The sequence below is a fragment of the Crocodylus siamensis genome, chromosome 15 (genome assembly GCF_052110815.1).
Source record: "Crocodylus siamensis isolate JL-2025a chromosome 15, ASM5211081v1, whole genome shotgun sequence".
Classification (NCBI taxonomy): Eukaryota; Metazoa; Chordata; order Crocodylia; family Crocodylidae; genus Crocodylus; species Crocodylus siamensis.
In genome coordinates, this window is record NC_143409.1 from 39,665,741 (window position 1) to 39,690,067 (window position 24,327).

The following is a 24,327-nucleotide window of genomic DNA, read 5'->3' on the forward strand; positions in this document are numbered from 1 at the left end:
AGGGAAAGGGGCCTTGCCAGTGAGACAGGCATTGTGTGAATGAGGGTGCCTATGGCCAGCCTCTCAGTGTCTCACCACTGGACTGGCTTCCCTGTGCCTCTGCTGCAGCAGTAAAGCTTCAGTACCTAGTGCAGTCGATGCAGGAGGCTTCTAAATACCGTATTGCTTGGTGCAAAGGGGCTGAGCTGCCCACCCCAGGCCCCTACCTGGGAACATCTTTGGCTGTCTCTGAACATTTTCTCTTACACTTCAGGTTCCATCTGTAGCTCAGGCCTACTCATCATTGCTCACCGAGACCCCTGACCCTGCACCTCAACAGAGCCAGTGTTACTTCCTCACGGTATCCACCTTGCCCCTTTTATGTTCTCCACTGAATCATGCTCATCTCCCCTCATCCCCATCCTACAAACCTCCACTCTCACTTATTTCAGAACCTCCATCATCCCAGCCCACCTCTGGGCTTTCATTGTTGGGATTTCCTGAACTTGTGGAATAACCTCCCTTTCTTCACAGCAAGGACAGTCACATATCCCAGTAAAATTTACTTGGTAAATTTGCCTATGTGTTTCACATAAAAAATTTAAATGATCCTCCACTTCAGGTAATTAAACTTGTGAGCCAACTGCAAATTAAAGCTCTGATCTAGCAGCATGCTCTTAATGCTTCGTGCTGCTCTGATGAGACAAAGTTCTCATAAAGCTGGCTTAGGTAGTCACTACACTCTGAAGCCTGTTAACATGACCACAATATTTATAAACAAGAAGATCTAAGGTTGATGCATCACGTCTTCTGCTGGGTGGAGGCCATGCCTGGTCGCGTTCTAGCTGGATTCTTTTACAAGGTTTCATGTAAGACAGTTGTGTCAAATGTGCCCCGCAGGCTGGGCCTGGCCCACTGACCTGTGTCATCTGGCTGAAAGCCTTGATGGCAGGGACCTTCCCCTGGCAGCAGCCAAGAGCCCAGGTGAGAGCTGCCGTGCTGGAGCTCCAGCAGTTCTGCAGGAAGAAGAGTGGTGCTGCAGCTTGTTCCCACAGTGGTAGGCAAGTGCACCCAGGATGCTGGGCATCTTCCCACTGCACCACAGACTGGAAGGAGTGGGATGGCCATGCACCATTCATCCGGCCCATGACCAAGCCCACACCGCTCAGCTGGCCCAGGGGGCCACATGTTTGACACACCTGGTATAAGACATTTGAAACAACAGGAAGAAATCCAGACACATCATTGGATTTGCTTGTTGTCTGACTTAGCTAAGTGTCATCTACACTGGAACACCAGGGCCTCAGCTCAGCATGGGAGTGACAGCACTAGGGCCATGCGAGGCTTGGGGCAGCGCTTCAGGCTGGGGCAAGTGCGGCCGCCGCAGGGGGACCAGCACGTGGGGCTGGCCATAATGTACACTGGGGAAACAAAATAGCTATAGCTTTGTTGTTTCTTGTCCGATTTGGATGAAATTTTCAGAGGTGGTAGACTCTGCAAAGAGGATGAAGCTTGACAAGTGTCAAGAAGTTCGGTGCAGGGGTTTGGGGGGGGGGAAAACGGCACCCCAAATTTGTAAAAGCAAAACTGTCAAATCTCTGTGTTACAACACGGCGGGGGGGGGCGGGGGACGTGAAAACTGCAGGGGTGGTAGCTCTTGCTGAGGCCACAAAGCCTGCCACGTTTCAAGAAGATCGGTGCAGGGGTTTGGGGAAAACTGTCCCTCAAGCTGCTGACAGACAAAACTGGTGTCCTGGGTGCTTGTGGGACCGATGGTGTCTGTCTTGGGGCGGGGAGGGGGGCACTGCTGCAGGCCTGGCTGCTGAGCTGCTGTGTTCCCAGTTACCAACAATCAGTTGTGATTCACTCAGGGACCAGGGACTCAGAGACCAGCTCAATACACAGGACCTAGCTGCTACATAAAGACTTAATGAGCATCAATTAGCACCTACAAAACCAGGCTAAGGAGAGGAAAGCATCAATGCCGACAATCAACTGCCCCAAGACGGACACAGTCCCACAAGCACCCAGGACACCAGTTTTGCCTGTCAGCAGCTCGGGGTGCAGGGCCCCAGGACCCCCCTGAACCCATCTCCTCCACAGCTGGCAGGTGTTGTGGCCACAGCAGGGGCCACCATCCCTGCAGCTGTCACCCCGCTGCGCCTTAGCACACGCAGTGTCACCCATGGCATGAGTTTTGCTTGTCCGCAGCTCGAGGTGCAGTTCCCCCCAGCCCCCTGCACCAAACTCCTTGAAACTTGGCAGTCTTTGTGGCCTCAGCAAGAGCTACCAGCCCTGCCATTTTCACCCCCCTGTGGTGCAACACATAGCCCTGACATGAGTTTGACTTTCAAGAATTTGGGGTCCAGTTACCCCTAAACTGCTCCACCGATCTTCTTGAAACTTGGCAGGTTTCATGCACTCAGCAGAGGCTACCATTTCTGCATGTTTCATCCAAACCAGACAAAAAACAACAACGTTATAGCCATTTCATTGATTCTCCATCTACCCCATGGCCAGATCTCCGAGGCAGCTCCGAAGCTTTGGCCGGACCGAGGCGGAAACCCGGACCCGAACTTGGATCGGATTGTAGCCATCTGAAGCAGCCAGATCCGAAGCTGGATCGCATCACTGGCAACTCGCACAGGCCTAGACAGCAGGGTGTTGGATGTATGGATAACCAGAGGGAGAGAGTGCTTTTGTGTACTGGAAAGAAGGAACAGTTGTGCGTACAGTTTAGGATAGGAAATAACATGTATGCATGTACATGTTGCTGGGAGAAATGTGAGTGAGAAAGTGTGAAAGAAAAGGAAAGAATATATTTGTGTGATGAGAAATGAGGAATCACATCCGTATGAGCTGGTGTAAGGCAGGAGACAAGTTTGTTTGTGGTGGTGGCAGGAACAAGCAAATGTGTGCATGCACATGCCTGTGTACATGTGTCTGTGTGTGCATGTGTGTATGAGCAAATTTAAGTTCTGAACATACAGCTGTAGCAAAAAGATTCTCAGGATATTACCGGTGAGACAGAAGCAGAGCTCTGGGTTGAGGTTCTTAGTAAATTTACAAAGCAAAGGGCTAAGCGAGCTGAAACAAAGCACAACAAAAGCACAGTAGTTGCAGACAAAATGATTTGAGACCATATGACATTAACATAGCAAACTCTGCCTTTGCAACACAATAGGCACAAATACCACTAAGTAGAGCAGTTTCCCAAAATGTCCATACTTTGGGCACACTTTTTTCTGGATTCAAATTGGCAGCACACTTTACTCTTATACCCGACATATGTACAACTTCAGTAGTAGTACCTAACCTTTTGGATCCACAGGCCAGATGAGCAATGCTGAGTTGGTCCACAAGCCAGATCTGATCCATTGCTCTGATCCCACCACATGGGCTCAGCCCAGCCAGGGTCCAATCCTTGTGCATGGGGCTGGGAAATTTGGCAGTGGGGGAACCATGGCAATGTTAAATACTACCACTTCTCCACTACCACATTTCCAGACCCATGAGGAGGCCCTGCAAATCAGATGACCCATCTCCTGGGCCAGCTCTGATACTGATAACATCTAATTTTTTGTGGCACACTAGTGTGTTGCACAGGGGTGGGCAAAATGCATCCTGGGGGCCAGATGCAGCCCACCAGGCCATTCTATCTGGCCCACAGGGCCCCTAAAAAATTTAGAAAATTAATATTAATCTGCCCTGGGCTGCCTGTCATGTGGCCCTTGATGCCTTGCTGAAACTCAGTAAACAGCCCTCTGCTCAAAATAATTGCCTGCCCCTGGTGTCGCAGCACATCCTTTGGGAATCACTGAAGCAGAGTTTGAAACAGTAGAACATCAAAATGCCACATGTTTGGATAGAAGAAATCATTTATGCAGGCAATCAAATGTGTGTGCAGCATGTTTATAGAATGGATACAAAAACATTCTGAAAGGTTTAAGGCAGGTGTCTTAAAGGATTAAGACATAGATATTATACATTACATTGATGTAGCTTTGAGTGTGCCCTTTAGAAAACATGTGTCAAGGAAAGCATTAAGATACAAGGTAAATGATCAACCTGGTACGGGCACTGAAATAACATGTTATTGTTAGCTCCTGAGATTCCTTGACGTTCGTGGGCGTAACCACCACACTTATTCAGGATAAAAAGAAATTAAGCTCCGATAAGGAATAAATAGCTGAAACAAAATGAGCCCCTGCCCCAAACCCAGCCACATGAAGGTTCGGTCAGGGAATGGGAGCGAGGTGGATAGCGGGATTTCCCTGAACACCTGTGTGAGGGAGTGGGGCCTCAGAGCAGCCGTGTACTCCCTAGCGCCCCCTACCATCACATAAGGTGGACTCAGCACCCTCGGATTCTCGCCTGCCACAACTTTGATCTAAAATGAGTTTTGATGGGAGGCTGCCTTTATCCCCCTGGTGAACGGTGTGTATGGTCCTGCCCCTACTCCAAAATGGGGTACCTCTATGCGCCCCCGCCTTAAGGGGCTATGCGTGCCTCCAAACCTTCCCTTTAGCACACCCCAAGCCTCACAGCTGTTCTGTGGGACGTTGTACGGTCCCCTGCCCCTCTGGTGCTCTCCCTCTGGCACCCTGGGCTCGTCACCCGCCTGGCGCCCCTGGGCCTGGCTCGTTGCCGCCGCCCTGTTACCGGCGCCCCTGGGCCTGGCTCGTAACTGTGCCACACCTCCTTCTCCTTCCTCCACACCTTCCTCCTGAGCCATCACCCTCCTTCTGGACCTATACCACGCTCCTCGCACGTGGGGCTCTGGTAGCCCCTTGACCCTTCTCTGGGTCCTTTGCCCCACTGGGCAAAAACACCACCCTTATGGGCTGGGGTCTGAAACCCCGCACACCACCTCTCCAGCGCAACACTGCGCCTTGCCGGCACAAACACCGTGCCTCTGCGGCGCAAACAATAGTGCCCCACTGGCACCATGCCCCTACTGGGCACCGGGAACCCCCAAGCTGCTGGGGAGCCCCCCTGAGGCCTCCTCACTCCCCTACAGCCTCACCTGGTCCTCCAGTGTAAACTGTAACTGAAACTCAAGCCACCTGGCTACAACGTAAACACAGAGCCTCCTTGCTCAAGGCAAACACCAAGCCCCTCTAGGGCTTGCAATCATACCTCCCTTCAGGGTGTTCTCCTCCCTGGCATCATCGCAGCCAGTCAGCACAGCAAGGCTGCAACCACCAACTCAGGCTGCTCAGCTCCTGCTCCTGCAGCATCCAGAAGGGAACTACTAGTGGGCCCAGGCCTGAGCTGTTATAAAGGGGCCAGCCCTGCCCCCTTCCGGTCACTTGACCGGCTGGTTGCCCTAGCAACCCGCAGCTGCACTGCCCTGTTGGTTGGCAGCTCTGTCAAACAGCACTTGAGCTGCCCTGGTGACTGACAGCTCACCTGCTCTCCTTCTCAGGCACGGAGCACCCCAGTGCCTCCGTGACAGCCTGCATGCAAACAAAGAAAGGCTACGGACTTTTTGATGGAGCTACGTAAAAGAGAAGCAGTGGAAGCAGCAAAGGTAAATGCAGGGAAGAAAGCAACATGGTGGTACTGACAGACAGAGAAGAATTTGTAATGTGAAGCAGAGAAAAAGCGGAGGGGGAGAGAGAGCGAGAGAGAGATTCTGGATACAGAGCTGCATGGAAAGAGGTTTGGAACCACACCCAAAACCCCCAAAACCTACCTGCTGTCTTTCATTCTCCTACAGAACTAGGTCAAAAAACTCACTGACTTCACCGCAAATTTCTCCTCCTTAGAGAAACAACCTGCAAGAACTCAAACATTGGCTAACTGGTGTGGTCAAAGTAACATTATTCAACCCACACAATCAACTGTAACTGCCATGCTACAGGATTATTGTCCCATGGCAAGTGTTTCTAAGGCCCTGAGTAAAACCAAAAGAGAACCACACTCAAACTGAAAAACAAATTCTGGCAATTGTTGTAGCTTGTGAGTGACTTCATCAATATATGAGTAAAAATGGACTGTTACAGAAACAGACCATAAACCGCTGGGAATTCTATGACAAAAACTGCTGTGCAATGCACTGCCTAGACTTATAAAATGACCACAACATTGCAGAACTACTTGTTAAAAGTGAAAAGCAGACCTAGTAAGGTGTTTCTTAATGAACACGCTTCCAAGCTTCCCTTTGACAGTGAAAAAGGATCTGACAAGTGTGAACAAAGAACATAAAATGATGCAGCTTTGCAACAGCTTGAGAGCATGGACTGCATTTTGGCCACCTACAACTCTTTATGTTACCCCAGCAGCATAGAGGGGCTGTAGCAGCTCCATGAGAAATCTCCTTGTCACAGGAACATTAGGCTGGCAGAGGCAGAAGTGTCTATGCTGCTGCTGGTGCAGAGACTGACTGGAGCATTAGGTGCTACAAGCTGGACCCGGGGTCTTCTTTGGCATATAGCTGCTTCCAGGGGTGGATCCAGGGGGATACACAGGTGCACTTGCACCCCGCTTTTGATTCCTGCTTCACCCAAAGTTTAAAAGCAACTGCCTGGCAGTGGCAGCATCATTTATAGTGCTGAGGGAGTTAATTGAATTCATGGCTCATTGTAATCTGCCTGATCCTTTCTAAACTCTTCTTTCCATGGGTGTTAATGACCCTCTCTTCTTTTTAATGAACTTGATGTTTCACATCAGTCAAGCTATCCATTGTTCTGCAATTCTGCTGTCTGTTCTCTGCTCCTGGTAATGAAGCTCCTATTTCACAGCCCTTCAGATTGTTTTTAACTCATTCCAATTAAGTTATATTTGTTCTTGCTTCAATCTTAAACTGAATAATACAGCCCTAGGCCCCTAATATAGTAGTAAAGTTTCTAGTTAATTTTTAATTGAAGACAATGATGTGTTGTTTTATATGGGATGATGCACCTCACCATCTGCAGCCCCGTTTTTAAAATTCTACATCTGTCCATGGCTACCTCTATCCCATCCCTCCCTTGTATGAGGCTTCCTAAAAGAGATGCAGAATAGGATATGGAAAAGAAATTCTAGATGGATGCTCAACAGAAAAAACTCAGGTGCCACCAAACCTGAGTAAGTGTCACCAGGACCAAGAAGATGAAATTGCTGAAGTGATAGTATTTCATTAAGGATGTTGTTAAACAGTACCATAGCCCATGGGGACAGGAATGCTAAACAGAAGGCATACTGCCATGGAGGTATTGTGAAGCATAAGAACAGAACCTAAAATGGCCTCCTCTGACCAGTCACACAGGCAGCCATCAAAGACAAGATGTCAGATATTCAGTTGGTGCCAAGTACGGCTCCAGTGCAACCAACCTGAGGACATCATCTATCCAAGTGAGAAGTTAAGAATGCAGAGGAAACAGAATGCAGAAGAATCAGTCAAAGTGCATGATAATCCAGATTGCATTTGGGCCAAAGCTGGTACAAATCCATCTGGATTAAATGAGAAAATCCACCACCTCTTATTTGTGAACTCATACTCACATGTTTTTAAACTGTTCTGTTGAATAACATATTGCAAAGCAATTTAATAACTCAATGCTAATAGCTGTTTGCACACTGGAATTTCAGCTGCTTTAATAACAGATGATGGTGCACTATTCATTAGTAGCTGAATTAAGTAAGTCTCTTCAGTATAGCAGTTCAAGCACTCTGTGTCAAACTGTTATTATTATATAATAAAATGGCTAGGGAGAAAAATCAGGACCTATTGTAATGGTTGACCATCTTTGTGGATTTGAAAGAATATTGAAACCCATGCCAGTGTTCAGTAGGACCATGGATTCAGAGAGTTCTGCATACAAGGACAAAACTTGGGGCCAACATTTAATAAGCTTCTTGAACCAGAGATGATTAACCCTAAAGTAATTGCAAGAGAGCTATTCACCAGGAAATGGAAAAGAAATGCTGCAACAGGAATGCTAAACAGTTAGCTTTGTTGCAAGCAGGCAGAATTTTAGATTACAAACAGGAAATGGGTGTATCATTCATGTCATGGTCATAGATCATAATTATCCATGAAGGTCAGTCCTAAAAGGGGAATTACTAGAGCAGATTATAAAACAGTGAGTTTCGAAACATCTGGAGGAAGAAAGCATCAATGGCTAGCAGTTAACATGGATTTGAGAATGAACCACGTCAAACCAACTTGATTTCCCTCTTTGACAGAGTAACCAGTTGGGTTGTTGAGGGGAATGTATTGGACATGATATATTTGTATTTTCTCGCATCCCACCCCCCCTGCAAATATGGCATGCACCTTCTGTGTGGAAGGCAGACTATAGAAAAATGATTTTTCCGGAGTCATGGCCTACGGCCGGCTTTTTCTTGGAGATACTGTTCTGCAAAAAGGCTAATGCTTCTCTCAGCCAAAAAGCAGTAGCGGTGGATTCCAGTGTTTCATGGCTGATGCTAAATTGGCAGCAGATTTTTGCTGCTCAGCCAAAAACTACTACCAAGTCACTAGTAGAAAAGAAAGGGTTAGCATGCCTGAAAGAGAAGAAGCAGACCTTTTGTAGCACAGCCTCCCCATACACCTGCTCCTCCATGCTTCTGTTCCAGCAAAGAAAGTCAACTTCCCAGCTTAAGATATGTACCCCAATTTTGGAGGACTGTTTTTTGGTGGAAAGGTACATGTGGTATGCAAGTAAATGTGGTATTTAGGATTTAGTCGGACTTTTAACATAGTCCTTTAACATAGTCCTTAGTGACTGGGGGAAATACAGTCTGGGTAACAATACCACTAGGGCAGGGGTTGGCAGTGGGCAGAGTGCCAAAAACACCCATAAGCTCGATCTGTAAGATGTTGGTGTGCCAGGGATGGATGGTGTGAAGGGCCTGATCCTTGTTGTGGGAGCACAGACTTGGCCCCTTCCCTACCATCTGCCCCGAGGTGTGTGCACCAAGCAAAATGCCTTCACGTGCCACACTCTGGCACACGTGCCAGGAGTTGCCTACCCCTGCACTAGATCAATACATAATTGATTTAATATCTGCATGCAAAAACTAGCTATAAATGGAGCAATGTCAGAATGGCAGGAGGTCTCAAGTGGGTTTCTACCAGGGTCTCTTCTGGGTTCAATTTTGTTTAATATTTTTATTAAAGACTTGGATGGAGGAATAGAGAACTTACCAATCAGATTTGCAGATAACACAAAGTTGGGAGGGACCACAAATGCTTTGAAGGAGAGGATTAGAATTATAAAGGAGCTTGATAAATTAGAGAGCTGGGCTACAGACCATAAAATGAACTAAAGCACAAATAAAGAATTGGGGGAACTGTCTCGAGCAGGGGCAGGCAATTATTTTGGGTGGAGGGCAGCTTACTGAGTTTTGGCAAGCCATCAAGGGCTGCATAACAGGCAGCCAGGGGCAGATAAATACTAATTTTCTAAAATTATTAGGGACCCCGTGGGCTGGATACAATGGCCTGGCAGGCCAAATCCAGCCCCTGGGCTGCTTTTTGCCCACCCCTGGTCTAGAGAGTAGTATTGGAAAAAGATTGTGGGGTTGTAACAGATGACAAAGTAAACATGAGTCAGCAGTGTGATCCTATTCCAAGAAAAAGCAAATTTGGGGCTGCATTAACAGAAGAACTATACGCAAGAGAAATGAGTCAGTAGTACCAGTATATCCACTAATGAGGCCTGTGCTGAAATATTGTTTCTGGTTCTAGATACCACATACAAAAACATTTATAAAAGGATTCGAATGCAAGCCATGTGAGGAAAGGCTGAGAGAAGTAGTTATGTTTAGTTTGGAGAAAAGCAGATGCTGGGTGCTGAGATCTTTGTGCCAGTAACTTGGGTTAACTGTGTATTTAAGACATATCCTGTGACAGCAATTAAGGGTGTGACAAAAGTCATCAGTCCTTCTGTGTCCTGCTCCAAACCCCCATTCCCTGGTCCTTGTGTACCATTCCCTGATAACTATCTGGAAGTTGTCTGTCACTGCACACAGGCCTGCTCAATGATCTTACCTGACATTCACATGTGGCTTTCAGGATCATCAGTTGTACTCAGATACAGAATTCTGTTTATCAGAGTGAACCATGAGAATACAGAAGCTGGCATTTGATGCTTCTGCTTTTGGCCAATAAGCCCTGAAGTCCCAGATCTGTTTTGAGAGATAATACCGGTGATACAATGTCCTGAAATGGGCACAGTGGAGTAACATAACCAATATTGCAGTCTAGTAAGCTGATATTGCTATTTTTTGTAGACAAGACAGTGCAGCATGAAGTCAGAGAGTGCCTACTGATGACCAATCTCTATTAATACTATGGGGCGAATACTACAAAATAAGCAAAAGTTTGCTGTAAAAACAATTTCAATGTGAGCATCATCCACTTAACTCCAGTCACTTCCTGAACATAAACTCCAAAGAAGGATTGCACATAGGTTAGAAGAAACCTTTTCAAACAGCCAAGCAGTGATTTAGTCATAAAACCAGCCATACATGGGTGAAAAGAAAGAATTATCACATGCTAGCAAATGCAGGAATCAATCACAAGCATAGTTACAACGTGTGTGTATATTTATCTGTGTAATGCAGCTCTTACTGACATTAGTAACAGAGCATATACTCCAAAGTGAGCAATATTTGAAATTCTACTGATATAAGCATAATGCAGAAGACATTACCCAAGTCTCATGGTGCTAATGAGTTGACTATGGTTGCAAGTTAAATCCATGGTGGTTCTGTGCTATTGCATTAAAACATTATTAGGTTAATAAAGGATCAACATTTGGTTTATTCCTGTAGAAACATACAGGAGGATTTCTGACTTGAAAAAACAATCCAAATTGATTCCTGGGCCAGATGAATTTTCCATGCCAACTCCATCCCTCCTCCAGTCATGAATATCAGTCATTAGAATACCTCTTCTGATGAACAAAGATTGCCTAAGTGGACAGTTTTCTATCAGCAGTCTGGAACATCCATTCATCTAGTCCACCCCCCTGCTCAAAGCAGAATCATCCCCAACTAGGTCATTTTAGCCAAGGATTTGTCTACTCAGGTCTTAAAAACCTCTAAGGATGGAGATTCTACAACCTCTCTGGGTAGCCCATTCAGTGCTTTACTACTACCCTCGTAGTGTGAAAGTTTTCCTAATATCTAACCTAAACTTCCCCTGCTGCAGCTTGAGACCATTGCTTCTTGTTCTGTCATTTGTCACCACTGAGAACAGGCTGACCTCATGCTCTTTATAACAGAGGATGCTTATAGAATCATAGGGCTGGAATGGACCCTGAAGGATCATCGGGTCCAGCCCCCTGCATGAGCAGGAAAGACATCCAGACCTTTTGCTTCCAGACCTTTTGCCTGAATGTGAACCTCCCCCACACTAAAACTGAGAAATGTTCCAAATATGTCACATAAAGGTAGTGAAGTCACTTTCCATTGTGGAACACAGCAGGTAATGCTGCATTGTTCTCCAGGGCCTTTAAACCCAGTAGAGAACAGACACTCTTTGAGGTGGTCATTTATGGTGAGCCAAAGGCTGCTTTATCTTTCAAATGGAAAGAGCATTGAGAGAACCTGCTGCAAGACTTGCAAAGAGATTTTGATGGAAGTTCAGACAGGCTTTACAAACTGTAGCTTAAAAAGCAGGCCACAGAAGAGAAGATGCTGAAGGAGAAGACAGAAGAAGGAGAAAGAGCAGAAAATGAGAGGAGACAAGGAGCAACAAAGTAACACTTTTGGAAAACTTCTAAGGATGTATGCCCCCACATCCAAGGATGCACATGCTACAAACCTAAACCTAGTCATGTCACTACCATGCTACCACATGATGAAGAACAGAGCTACTCAACCCACAAACTGCAGATGAGATCTAGCGTGTGAAACCATGTGATCCAGCCCACAGGGCTCCCCAAGTGAAGTGTCTGGAAATTTGGCGGGGTGGGGAGCAGTGGCAAATAAAGGTGCCACTGCTCCCTCACTGCCAAATATCCAAGCCCCGCAGGACAGATGACATGGCCCCCTGCACAGGATCCTGCTAGCACACAGGGAGCTGGGCTGAAGCTGGGGCTGGGGCAGCAGGCCCAATACAGTGTGCACACAGCCAGGGTTGGGGCCCGATCCAGTGCGCACACAGCCAGGGTTGGGGCCAATCCAGTGCGCACACATCCAGGGTTGGGGCCCAATACAGTGTGTGCAGGGCTGGGGTGGAGGGGCCCAATCCACTGCATGCAGCACTAGGACAGTAGGCTCAATCCAAGGCAAACAGTGCTGAGGCTAGGGCTAGAGCAGCAGACCTGATCTAGTGTGGGGCCAGGGCCATGGCCACAATATGGTAACCTAGATCCAGGCCCAGTCCGATGCATACCAGATCAGGCCCCAATCTGTGTGTGCAGTATTGATCCACAGAATGGATCCAGCTTGCAGATCTACCCCACACCATTCCTCCAGCTCACAGAGCCAAAACATCACTGATGTAGACAATGGAGAACCCAGAGCTGGGGTGAAGCCAATGCATTGCCTAACCACTAACGGAAGGGTATACTACGATCAGTACTGACCTACTAGTTTCGCAACACAGAGCAGAGAAAACATAGGCAGTGATGATGCACAGTTCCATGCCATGTGACACTGCACATTCATTTCTTCTCTCTTGCACTTTTCATTTTCCCTTTTGAGCTGGAGTTCAAGCAGGTTTCAACTGCTTTGCTTTCAAATAGCACTGTTTTTGATTTACACCTCTTGTGCCTTTTAGCATTTCCATTTGAAGGGGGGGGAGGGTTTGGCAGCTGGGCCGCCTGTGTTGAAAATGTTTAATAAATTAATCTAGACAACATTCCATGTGTTTTCCAAAGAATAACATATGGAATATTCATGCAGAATGCAAAGAATTACTTATATCTCTGATTTAAAATTCATACAAATGGCGTACAGGCAAACAAATACAGGAATCATAAGCTGCCTCCCTCACCCATGTGTTACATTAACATTACATCTATGTAGAAACAGTAATTATACGATGAATGTATTGCATCATCTCCACCTTCAAAACAAGGCTTTGAGAACACAGTTTCCTTTATTTTCTGTGTTTTCTTGGATCTAGCCTGTTTACAGAAGCACATGTCCATATTCTTGTTAGTTCACCAAAACCACATTCCACCACCATTGTGCACCTGCTTAATGTACAGTCTTCTGCCAGGTGCTAGCAAGTCAGGGTAGGCCTCTCTGAGCCAGGGGACAGGAGGGTAAGTTGAGTCTGCCAAAATTACCTTGGGAACAGAGATCTCATTGATAGCCAAGTTATTTGCTTGGAACCATGTACCTGCTCAGTCCTCTTCCAAGAGCTGCCTCTCCAGATTCTTGCATTATGTACTTTGGCAGAGCATTCATTGCAGGTTTCCATGAACCAGCTCCTGTAGCTTACCAAGGCCTCTATAGCAAGAAAGCAACATCATTCTTTGGTCATGTGCAGCTAAGGGGAATGGGTGCACAAAATGTGTATGCAAGCTGCAAGGACAAAATGTGTGTGCTAACAATGGCTCCACCACAATTCGGGAAACCATCTGCTGAAACTCTGCAGCTATTTGGGGGACACTGCCCACATGCACTATAACAACAAATGGTGGGCAACAGCCCCCACAAAGGAACTGATGATTGATTAGCCAAAAATCTGTAACCAGCCAGGGTAGTCACCTTCCAGAGGGCTGCTGATGCTTCTGATGCTTAAGCACTTCTGGGTCCTCTCACAGTCCTGGCTGTCCTCATATAGAAGACCTGGTTCAATTGCTGGTTGTCCCACATTGGCATGAAGATGTATCACCTCCCATTGCCTGTGGCCCTACTCCAGAATTACTCTTCAGCCTGGATGGTTTTCTTCTGCCATTAGAAATGGCATTAGCTGTTGGTATTTCTCCACCTGTACTTGCAGTTTGCTTTAAAAAAGCATGGCATATATCATGAGGTGGTTCTTCCTCGTCTTGCTGATGGAGAAAATTGCACCACTGCCAATATTTGGTACAGCTCATTCTTGCACCTGGATCCATGCTTTGACACCAGGTGGAGCAGACAGAAATCTGAACAGAAACCTGGAACACACCAACTTGGAATTTGTTTACTTAAATAAGTTGCTGGATTCATTGCCCTTTCTACCAAGGATTCTCAGAAGGGACAGACAAATACTCTCACAATATACTGTGAAAATTGTTATAGGGTGTCACAGCTTAGCATTGTGAAGCCTGAGTGTGCCCTCAAATGTCTGAGTGCCACATGAGTCCAGTACCTGTGTGTACAAAAGACACTTCAGTACCTCCCACAGCACCCAACGGCTAGCCTGGTGTGGCTGCTCTCCCGTGTGACAGGCTGACATAAGGCAAGTAAGGTGGGACTCAGTAATTTTATAAGGTGGACATACCCTCAGGTGGCTACAGCCTGTTCTTGTGGGCTGGCACACACCAGACAACATCCACCCCTTCACTGACAAAGAAAATGAGCTTTTTAATTGATGCAGCAAGCACAGGCTCAAGGTGAGACATCCACCCCAGTAAATGGGGAGTGGGTTTCATATATAACGATCCATCTGATACTTGAAAAAAATGGGTGGAGAAATGCAAGAATGACTCCTGGAGGAAGATCCCAACTCCTGGTAAGGGAGTGTAAGGGATGATACACGTGCCCAAATGGGAAGAGGAAAGAAGGGTGGAGAGGAGTGCACACGTAGGTGAGAACAGCAGGTGTGTAACTATAGTGCTAAGTGTCAGGCGGGAGGGAATGAAGTGGGGAGAGATGTCACAGGCCCCTGGGTGTGGAGTGGGATGTGAGGGGGTACCGTGCCCAGGCAGGACTGGGGTGTGTTTATATATAGGGAAATCCTGTGGCTTACATGTGGCAGTAAGGGGACCTGCTGCCCAAGTGAAGGGGAATGTTGTGGGGAAGGGGTCCAGTGCCTGAGTGGGTGAAGTGTGCGTGTGTGTCCATGTCCCGCTGCCCAGGCAGGGGTGTGCATGGGGTGTCCAAAAGTGTGAGTCTCAGTCATTTGGGTGCAGTGCACTTCCCGGACAAGGTGTGCATGTGGATTTTGGTGGATGAAAAGGCAGGGTGCGAGTCCCATGGCCTGTGCTTGGGGGTTCCCAGGCTGGGGGCAGGCTCCTGGTGCCACAGCGATGATGGACGGTGCTTGTGTGTGCCGGGCAGAGGCAGGGGGTCTCAGCCACTGGTGCCCGTGTGAGAAGTCTCTCTGTGCCAAGCCGTGGGGGACGGGGCTGTGCCAGGGCCCAGGTGCCACCACTTCAGCTCAAGCCACTGCAGCTCCGGAGGGGCCAGCTTCTGCCCCTGGTCTGGCCGGCAAAGGCTGGGGGTGGGGAGGGCAGCCCGGGCCTCTGGGTGCTGACGTGCCCGTCCCCCGGCGGCCCGCGGCTGGGCCGGGTCTGAGGGGCCGGGGGTCTGGTCCGTCGGGGGGAGGCGGCGGGCAGGGCCGGCGGCTATTTCTGGCGGCGGGCGGCGCTGAGTGACAGCCCCATGTGCGGCGGGACGAGCCCGGGGCGGCCCCGGCGCGCCTATATAGAGCGGGCGGGTGATTGACAGCGGCGGGGCCGGGGCCGAGGCCGGGGTCGGGGTCGGGCCCCCCGAGCTGCCCGCGGCAGCGGCGGCGATGGGCTCGCAGCGGAGGCCGCTGGGCCGCTCCTACTCGGGCAATGGGCGCTACTCGCTGTGCAGCCCGCGCGGCGCCGACGGCCCCGAGCCGCCTCACGACGAGGACGAGGACGAGGGGCCGGTGTGGGTGCCGCGGCCTGACAGCCGCAGCTACCTGCTCAGCATCCGGCCCGAGAACAGGTCAGCCGGGGCCGGGGGCTCCGGGCGGGCAGCCCGCGCAGCGCCGAGGTGCGGGCGCGGGGCTCGCGCCAGGCTGCGCCCGGCCGTGCAGACGCCCGCGGAGGGACCGGGCGCGCGGGGTGGCCGTGGCCGTGGGCGTGGGCGCCCCCCAGGCGCGGGGCAAGGCCGAGGCGCCCTGCCCCGCCCGGCCGCACTGTCGCCGGGCGCACGCGAGCGGCTCTTGCTTCGCCACCGCGTCGGCGCTCAGTGCCCGCACTGCCCCGAGCCTCGCCTGGGCCCCTTGAGCCCAATGGCGGTTGCGACCCGGGCTGTCGAGGCGGGGAGGACGGAGGACACCAGCTGGCGCGGCTCCCCCGAGGGCAAGGACGGCCGGCCTGGCCTCAGGCACAGGGCTGCGGGAGAGGTTTCTAATTTCTAGTTCAGCCTCAGGCTTCCCGGATGACCGGACGGGCGTTTGGTTCAGTGCCCCGGGCCCCCATGCCACCTGGGTCCAGAAACGAAGGGTGTGGGCAGATGTAGTAGTTAGAAGGACATCGAGTGATTCCAGCATATGTGACTCTGATGTCGGCCTTGCCCCTGCAGAGCTGTATAAATTAGAACAAAAACCTTGTACTCAAACCCTGTTTTGTTCTGGGTGAAAATTCCTGCAATTTAGCTCACTTCTAGCTCCACAAGAGCATGGAGAGGTAACGGTTACAACCAAGCAAGCAGCTGATGCTCACTCCCTGGCATCTGCTCCCTCCTCTCCTTTTAAAGCAGCTGAAAATTAGGTCTGTCCACAGCCTAAATCCTACATGATCTCACAGTATCCATGCCTGTCCTGAGAAGAGAAAAAGTGGCTGGAGGCTGCTCCCTTCCCCACATCTCAAAGTAGGGAGGGGTGTAACGGGTGTATGGTGCTGAGAATTGATTGCTGGCAGGAGGCTGCCAAGGTGGAAGTCTTGCATTTGTATCTGGAACAAAGCTCTGTCGCCAGCTCTCTGGAAGCCCTAGGAAGTGCAGGTTTCCTCTAAGGCTTTTATGAAGCAGCAGTGGTTTCTCATGCTGCTAAGGCCCACCTTGTGGAGAGCTCCGTGGTCCATATATCCTACAAAATCTTTAAGGCTACTTAGTAATCCACGATCACCAGCAGTTTCCAGTGCTGTGGATATGTTCAATCATGGTGCGCAATGGAGGAGATCATCATTCAGTGTGACCAAAGCTGCCTCTGTGCTGTATTTTCTTCAGCAGCATAAAACAGTTTTAGAATGTGAGCGGGCACATCTACACATGCATTAATGCACCATAATTACATCTCATTACATTTAGTACCTGTAATAACAGACATTAACTTAATGTGCTGTAGTCGGCAGTACTGCACAGTAGTGCCAGCACATTTTTTTATGATGCTAATGCTCAGTAGACTAATTCTGCACAGTTTTTGCCTGCTGTGCTAATGTGCAGTAAAAGTACTCTGCTGCGCTTCTAGCGTCTCATGTAGATGAGTTTGCAGTATCATATAATGGGTTTGCAGTCGTTGCTTGACCCACCTAAAATGGGTGTTTTGATACTGGGTGATAGATGGCAAATAGATAGTAAGAAATCATCACTTCCTAAAGTGTGGTTCTTGTCAGAAGAATGACTTTGATAAACATCATGAACTTCTGATCATTTCTCTCTCAGTGACTCAGTGTGAAATTTGCCCTACTTAAGGGTGAAAAAATATGATGGCCTTGCTGACTCAGCCTGGCCTCTGGGATTGGAACTGGGTTCTCTGTTTTTCTTGCATCAACACCAGTAATAAATATCGCACAGGAGAAATTATGCATTCAGTGACATCGTAGCAACCTGAAGCCTTTGCAGTCCTCAGTAGAGTTAGCAAACATAGGAGAGAAAAGAATTGTTTACTTTGTGTCACAGGCGCAAACAAACAGTTTGAACTTTAAAAGGTGAAGCCAGTTTGAAGGGCAGTTGGTAAAATCTGGGTAATTCATCTATCCAGAGGGCTTGGTAATGGTGATTAATAATCCATGAATGACTAATTTTCAGGAATTCTTCATGAGGTGTATTTTGCATGCATACAGAAGCAACATAAAGAGAGATATTTTATGTGTATAATGAAAAAACTACAGAAATGTCAAGGGCAGATTATATGCACTCTGGCTTATTTGAGAATTGTATGATGATGACATAGATAACTGCTTAATGTAGAATTTCTTGTTACAGAAATTTGGAGCATTTGTTATCTAAAAATATGTAGTTATGACAGTAAAGTAGATGGTTTACGAGTTTTGTGTTGGACCCTTATGTGCTTTTGTCACCAAAGGAGAAGATAATTCCTCATTATGGAATGGTTGATTGTCTGTGTCTTGTTGAGCTAGTAAAAGCTCAAAAGTATCCAATGTTTTGTAAGCATCAGGTGGCTTAAGAGGTGCTGTGGGGGACAAGTGATTATCAGGAGAAAATTCTACTGTTATTTATTATGTGTCTACATTTAGAAATGACTAATTATCCTTTAAGAAATGATGAATTAACCAAAGCATTTTGTGTACAAATCAATAAAACTCTGGCAGTGATTCAGTGCACTGACAAATAAGACTATAGCAATGAGTTATCTTACTGACCAATTAATCACATTTTACTGTATGAAACGAATAGTACACTCTGTTTCTGAAGCAGGAAGCTGTGAACTCAAATGTCTGATTGTAAGGGAGTGAAAAGTGCAGTTGAGATGGGAACAGTGAGCAGGATGTTTATCACTGCATCTGTCTTGGATTCTGCAGGTGTACCTACCTCAGATGTTCTCAGCAGGTTGTGAAGGAGAGATAGTGATAGAGAATAAGGTGTCAAAAAGAGAGAGTGGAACAAATTAATAAATCTCGGAATAACAGCCTATTGGGACCAGATGGTACATCCAGTTGTTCTGAAAGAATTTAAGAATGAAGCAGCTGAGCTGCTACCAAAAATTTACAGTCTCACTAAAAATAGCTGATACCAGAGAATGGGAAAGTAGTATGTGTCTATAATGTGGGAGGAAAATGTATGGAAGCGGTCTTTGAATTACAGACATGTGATGTTTATTTCAGCACAAAATAAACACATATAATAATTAAAAATGCAATGGTAGCATTGTCTAGCTTTTTTTGTAGAAGGAAACCAACAGAGCATATATAAAGTAAAATCATGACTGAAGTAATATAGAACTTCATTCAGCATTAAAACAATAGTGGGTAAAGAAGTGCTCATAGACCGTAAAATCATAGGAAAGTAGGGCAGGACCTCAGGAGGTAATTTAGTATGATCCCCTGCTCAAGACAGGATCATCCCTTTCCAGACCTCCCAGACAAATGTTTGTTTAACCCATTCTTAAAACCACACAACAACCTGTTACTATTTGATACAACTTATTTGGACTTTCAGAAATACCCTCCTAATGCTGGAGTGATATTGCAGCCATGATGAGCCAGGAAATATGTGAGAGGCAAGGATTTTTGTAGGTAATATCTGATTGGAACAACTGCATGATTGGGACACACTTAGACAAGCTTTTAAAGCTGTGCATTCTTTCTCAGATCTGAGGAAAAAGCAGGCACAGCAAGGACTAAAAACAATCTGCAGGGCTGTGAAACCGGAGATGAGAGAAATTCTTCTTTTTTTATTAAGCTGTGGATTTTCTATTGTGAGTGGTGAATAGTGTTGGAATGATGCAGCCGTGATGGTCCAGGAAATGTCCAAGAGGCAAGGATTTTTGTAGGTGATGTTGTTTATTGGAACAACTGCATGCTTGGGATAGATTTTTTTTGGTTGTTTTGGTTTTTTATAGTGAAATAACTATTGGCTGCCTTGCTGCGAGATCCTAGTAGTCCAAGGCTCTAATTTTTACTCCAGTGAGCTTAGGTGAACTCAGCTCTATGGGGCAGATACACTGGTAAGCTTGTCTGACTGCCTTGTGATGAAAACAGCTGTTCCTTGATTTTGCAGTGACAGATCTAATGCATGTCACTTATCATACTGTAAAACACACCTTTTTTGGCTGTGAAGACATATGTGAGAATAGGTATCTATATCTATTTATGCAGTACATCCTCATTATAATGAACCCCGCAACAGGCCTGAGAGGAAAGTTAATTAAAAGAGGGCATTTGCTATAATAGGTTAGTCAGTTTTCTGTATCACAGTAATGAATAAATTGATTCCTGTTGTTTGTATTGTTAAAAGTGAAGGTTTGTTACCAACAGAGTTTGTTATAATGAAGTTGTATTGTGTATATAGTTACTGCTACCCCCACAGACCTGGGGATAGCTTACTGTCAACCTTCTGAATATACAAATTACAAAACAATTACAAGAACATGAAGGGTACACAGTTCATCACTAAAAAGTTGGGGATACACCAGAATTAAGGCTCCTGGTACAACCCTAATTCAGCCTCCTTATGCATGGGCCTTATGATATAGTCTTTAATTTCAGGATAATTTAGTATAATTTCTAACAGACTTCTATCACATTCAATACGCAGGATAGAGGATGCTCACTGAGTGGGCAATACTTCTTTAAATAAAGAAAATTTCCTTTTCTTTTCCTCATTCAGTGCATGACCTCGGGCCCTATCTATTGTACATACTCTAAGCTCTACTCTGAATAAAGGATTATTCATTTCCTCATTTTCATGGTGATGAGTACCATCATTTTGCATAACTCATAAATATTAATACATTTTCATCTTCACTGCATCCTGTGAAGCGAAATGTTATCTCCTGTCTACAGATGGGAAACAGAGATAGAGAAATAATGACCAAAATTGTCTACTGATTTTGGGTACCTGACTTGAGATGCCTATGGTGCATTCATTTTTTCACAGTACGTGATACGCTCAAAGCTCAGCTCCAGTTGATTTCTTCAACAATAAGGCAGAGGTCCTACAAACAATGATCTCATTTGCTGCACAGCTGTGAATCGGGGTCCTTTGGAAAAAGCAGCATGTGGTCATATATTTAAAGAATGTATCATAATGATCTTGAAAACGGAGTGGCAATGGTTATGGATAGCATAGTTATTTAGGTTTGTGAAATCAAGAAGGGATCAAGGAGTTTTTTCCGAAGGGCCTAAGAAAACTGGGCAGGGGAACAGCAAAATAGCAGATGGAAGGAATCGTTGTGGAACTCTTGGCAGTGCATAAGTGAATTACATTTACGTTCCTGGGCTCCAAACCTATTGCAGTCACTCAGGCAATGGCCTGGACAGAGGTTCACTGGGAAGGACCATGATGGTGGTTAAAAAAAAGAAGTAAATCAACTGTTATGAAAGGGATAGGAAATGATAATGAAAAGGAAATGCCACTGTATATACGGTTCTGTGTTAGCTCATCCGCTGGAGATGCTGCGATGAGTTTTCGTCAATCCCTCTATCTCAAAGGAGACAAGAGAATTAGACAGGGAGTAGAGATGGATGAGGTAATAATTGGAGGCTTCTGTATGAGAAGAGACTGGAATGATTAGGGCTTCTTGCATTAGAGAAAGTTTATGAGAGAAAATATCACATAGGCTGCCAAAGAATGGATGCAGTAGAGGAAATTGTCATAGATCCACGGGCAAAAATGCTCCAGAGGATTCTCTGCAAGTCGGTGGAGGGAGGCTGTGTAGATGTCTTGGAGACAACGGCCATTAGGGCCTGGGTAGAGGGTGTGCGGGGAATGGCAGTGAGGGTGGCATACAGAGCTATATGGATCTCTGGTCTGGTTTATTGATGCTGGGTAAAAAATCAGCAGAAACCTGGTTGCTAAAGTTTACTAAGCTGTAGCTGCTGTTCACACTGGGCGCACCTACACGTGATGTGACATTGCCGTAGCAACCCACTACAGCAACATTGTGTCCATGGGCAAGAACCATGATGCTTCATCTGCGTCACCATAGCAACACCCTCCCATTATAGCACGTTGCTACGGCGGTGTAGCAGCTAAAAATAACCATGCGCAGTGTGCACAGTGCAGTACGGACTGTTACTGAGCCATCATTTAGTACTTCGAAAAGGAAATGCTAAATGATGGCGCAGCAACAAAGGCACCGTAGAGGCACACGTAGACGTGCCCATTTCCACACTCATGTCTCTTAGGGATAGGGGGCCTCCTGGTCACTGCAGAAGCATTCCCGTGGCTTGCCTACAGGACCTCCACCTCAGGTTGACTGGGGGAGCAAAACACAATGCTGCCCTCAATACATTACCTCAATATTGTTGCTGTTAGCACAGGGAAGATCAGGGGCCACTGGCATAATTCACTAGATTGTAAACTGCTTGGAGCAATGACTATCTTTTTATTCTATAGTTGTACAGGATCTGGCACAATGAAGCCCTGATCCATAATTGAGGTACCTCAGTACTGTTGAGAGACATATGATAATACTAAGCTGCCTTTTCAGGCACTTTCCTGGAAGAGTCTTCCAGTACCCAATGAAGTAGAGCAACCCAGAATGATGAAGAGCAAAGCTGAGAACCCCTGTGCTAGTTCAGAATCAGTGGGCACATCTACATGTGCACAGTTACTGCACAGTAATTTAGGTTACTGTGAAGTAACCAAAAATTACTGTGCAGTACGGGCATGCATCTACACAAGCATGCCCGTACTGCACAGTGACCATGGTGGCTTATGCCAACTTGGGCATAAATTTGCTACCTGCATGATTCTATCTGCTACTGTTGCACAGTAACACACATGTAGATACCTCACTGTACAGTAACAGTGTGTGTATGGACTGACTTGAGACCAGCTTTGTTCCCAAGTCAGTCTACACACAGTGTTACTGCACCTGTAATGCCTGCATGTGTAGATGCCAGGTTAAAACCCACTTACTGCACAGTAATGTTCGTGTAGACATGCCCAGCAAGTGGAATTCACTGTGCATCTTCTTTGTCTGCAATGTTTGAACATTGGAACAGGTGTAAATGTTGATTCTCCTGTGGAACTGTTGGAACTGGAAATGCCCACAAGATCTACATCAGTCCTTCAGGCAGTGAATTGGAACTGGAAATGCCCACAAGATCTACATCAGTCCTTCAGGCAGGGAATACACTCAGTCTTTTCCCCTCTGATAGCATGTAGCAGTTCCCTTTCAAATGTGCATCTCCTGTACAGGTGCACCTTTCTGTCAAGAGTCTTCCACACATTGGCAGAAGGCCCCATTACTAAGATTTTCTTGAACTGGAAGAAAAGTATTAATGCTTTCTCACCTTCCATGTACCAGTCACAGATGTGATGAATACATTGGCCTCTGTCTCTTAGGTGGCATGATGCTGATCCCTTTTCAGTAACTGATTCTGGGCCTAGAAAACCTGCTCTCAGTGCAGCCGCAGACATGCCATCCTGCCTTAATGCCAGTATAAACATTGAGATCTGCTGTTTCTTCAGTCAACAGTTGGGACTTCTCTGAGACAACTTTGTCTAGCTCTCTTTCAGGTTAACTTGGACCATTGATAACTGAGCCTGATGCATTGGTAAAGACTCTCCTCAGAACAATGCTAGGGTAGTTGAGATAACACCAGTTTTATCTTCCCATTTGAAGGCTTCCAACTTTTATGACAGCCTTGAGTTGTCAGATGCAAACCAGGCACTGCCCACTCTTTATATTGAAATGAAAAGCTGCAGCAAAATGTTTCAGTTATTCTTTTGGCTCTAACAACTGACTTTTTGACCTTGCACAAGCTGCTTGAATCCTCTTAGATTCCATTTTCCTGCTTGTGAAAGGGTGATGCTGCTGAAATACCTCTTGTACAACTCTTAGCTGCAGGTAAGGTACAGCAAAATGATGATAATTATTGCTACTACTCATGAAGCAGTAAGCCTGCTTGAGCTGTAAATACATGAAGCATTTGGTACAAATGGGAAGTTTTTTTATGATAGCAAAGCAAATCTTAAGACCAATCTAAGTATCATGGTTTCTGTGGCTTTATTGCTTATTGAGGGAGGGTCTACATTCAAAAACCAAACCAAACCCAAAGTAGTTCTTGTGCAGCAGAGAACTGAGAAATGATTCAGTGTGCCTCCCGTGCATCTCTTTCCAATAGTGTTCACCTTGGAGGCAGAAAAGTTCAAATGAAATCTTAAACCAGTTTGGATGTAAAAAAATGCCTAGCAGTATCACATGTCAAAGTGCCAGTAACAGACTATGAGACACACGAGAGTTTACAAGTGCTCATCAGGGAGTTCCCCACTTCTACCATCGTAGAAAATGGAATCACAGCTGCCCTCTCTCTCAGCGACTTGATCTTCTGAGCTGTAGACCTAGGACTTTCCCATTGACAACATGCTTTTAAGTTCTAAATCTTGCTCATACTGGCATATTTTTCTGTTACCTACAATGATCTGTGCAGCCAGGGCTGCTTAACTAAACTGTCCCTGGCTCAATTTGAATGACTCTCTGTCTGCACTGCAGCATAGATCTAGCATGAAGCAGCATTATTGTGTTCACCTGAACATATGGAGCAGTATCTGATGTGTCTCATGTCTCAGTCTGTTTCAGTACGTAGCCATGACCAGGATAGAGATTGCTGATACTATACTGAAAAAAAAAGTGGGAGATGA

General features: G+C 46.6%; 1 protein-coding gene across 2 annotated transcripts in view; it reads left to right on the forward strand.

Annotated features, from left to right (window-relative positions):
* Positions 1 to 15,515: 15,515 nt before the first annotated feature.
* The window catches only part of ALPK3 (alpha kinase 3), a 58,031-nt gene continuing 49,219 nt past the window's right edge, over positions 15,516 to 24,327 (forward strand). For both annotated transcript variants that reach the window (XM_090030171.1, XM_090030172.1), the window contains exon 1: positions 15,516 to 15,774. In XM_090030171.1, coding sequence (XP_089886297.1) covers positions 15,593 to 15,774 — 182 coding nt within the window. In that variant the 5' untranslated portion in view covers positions 15,516 to 15,592. The remainder of the gene's footprint in view (positions 15,775 to 24,327) is intronic.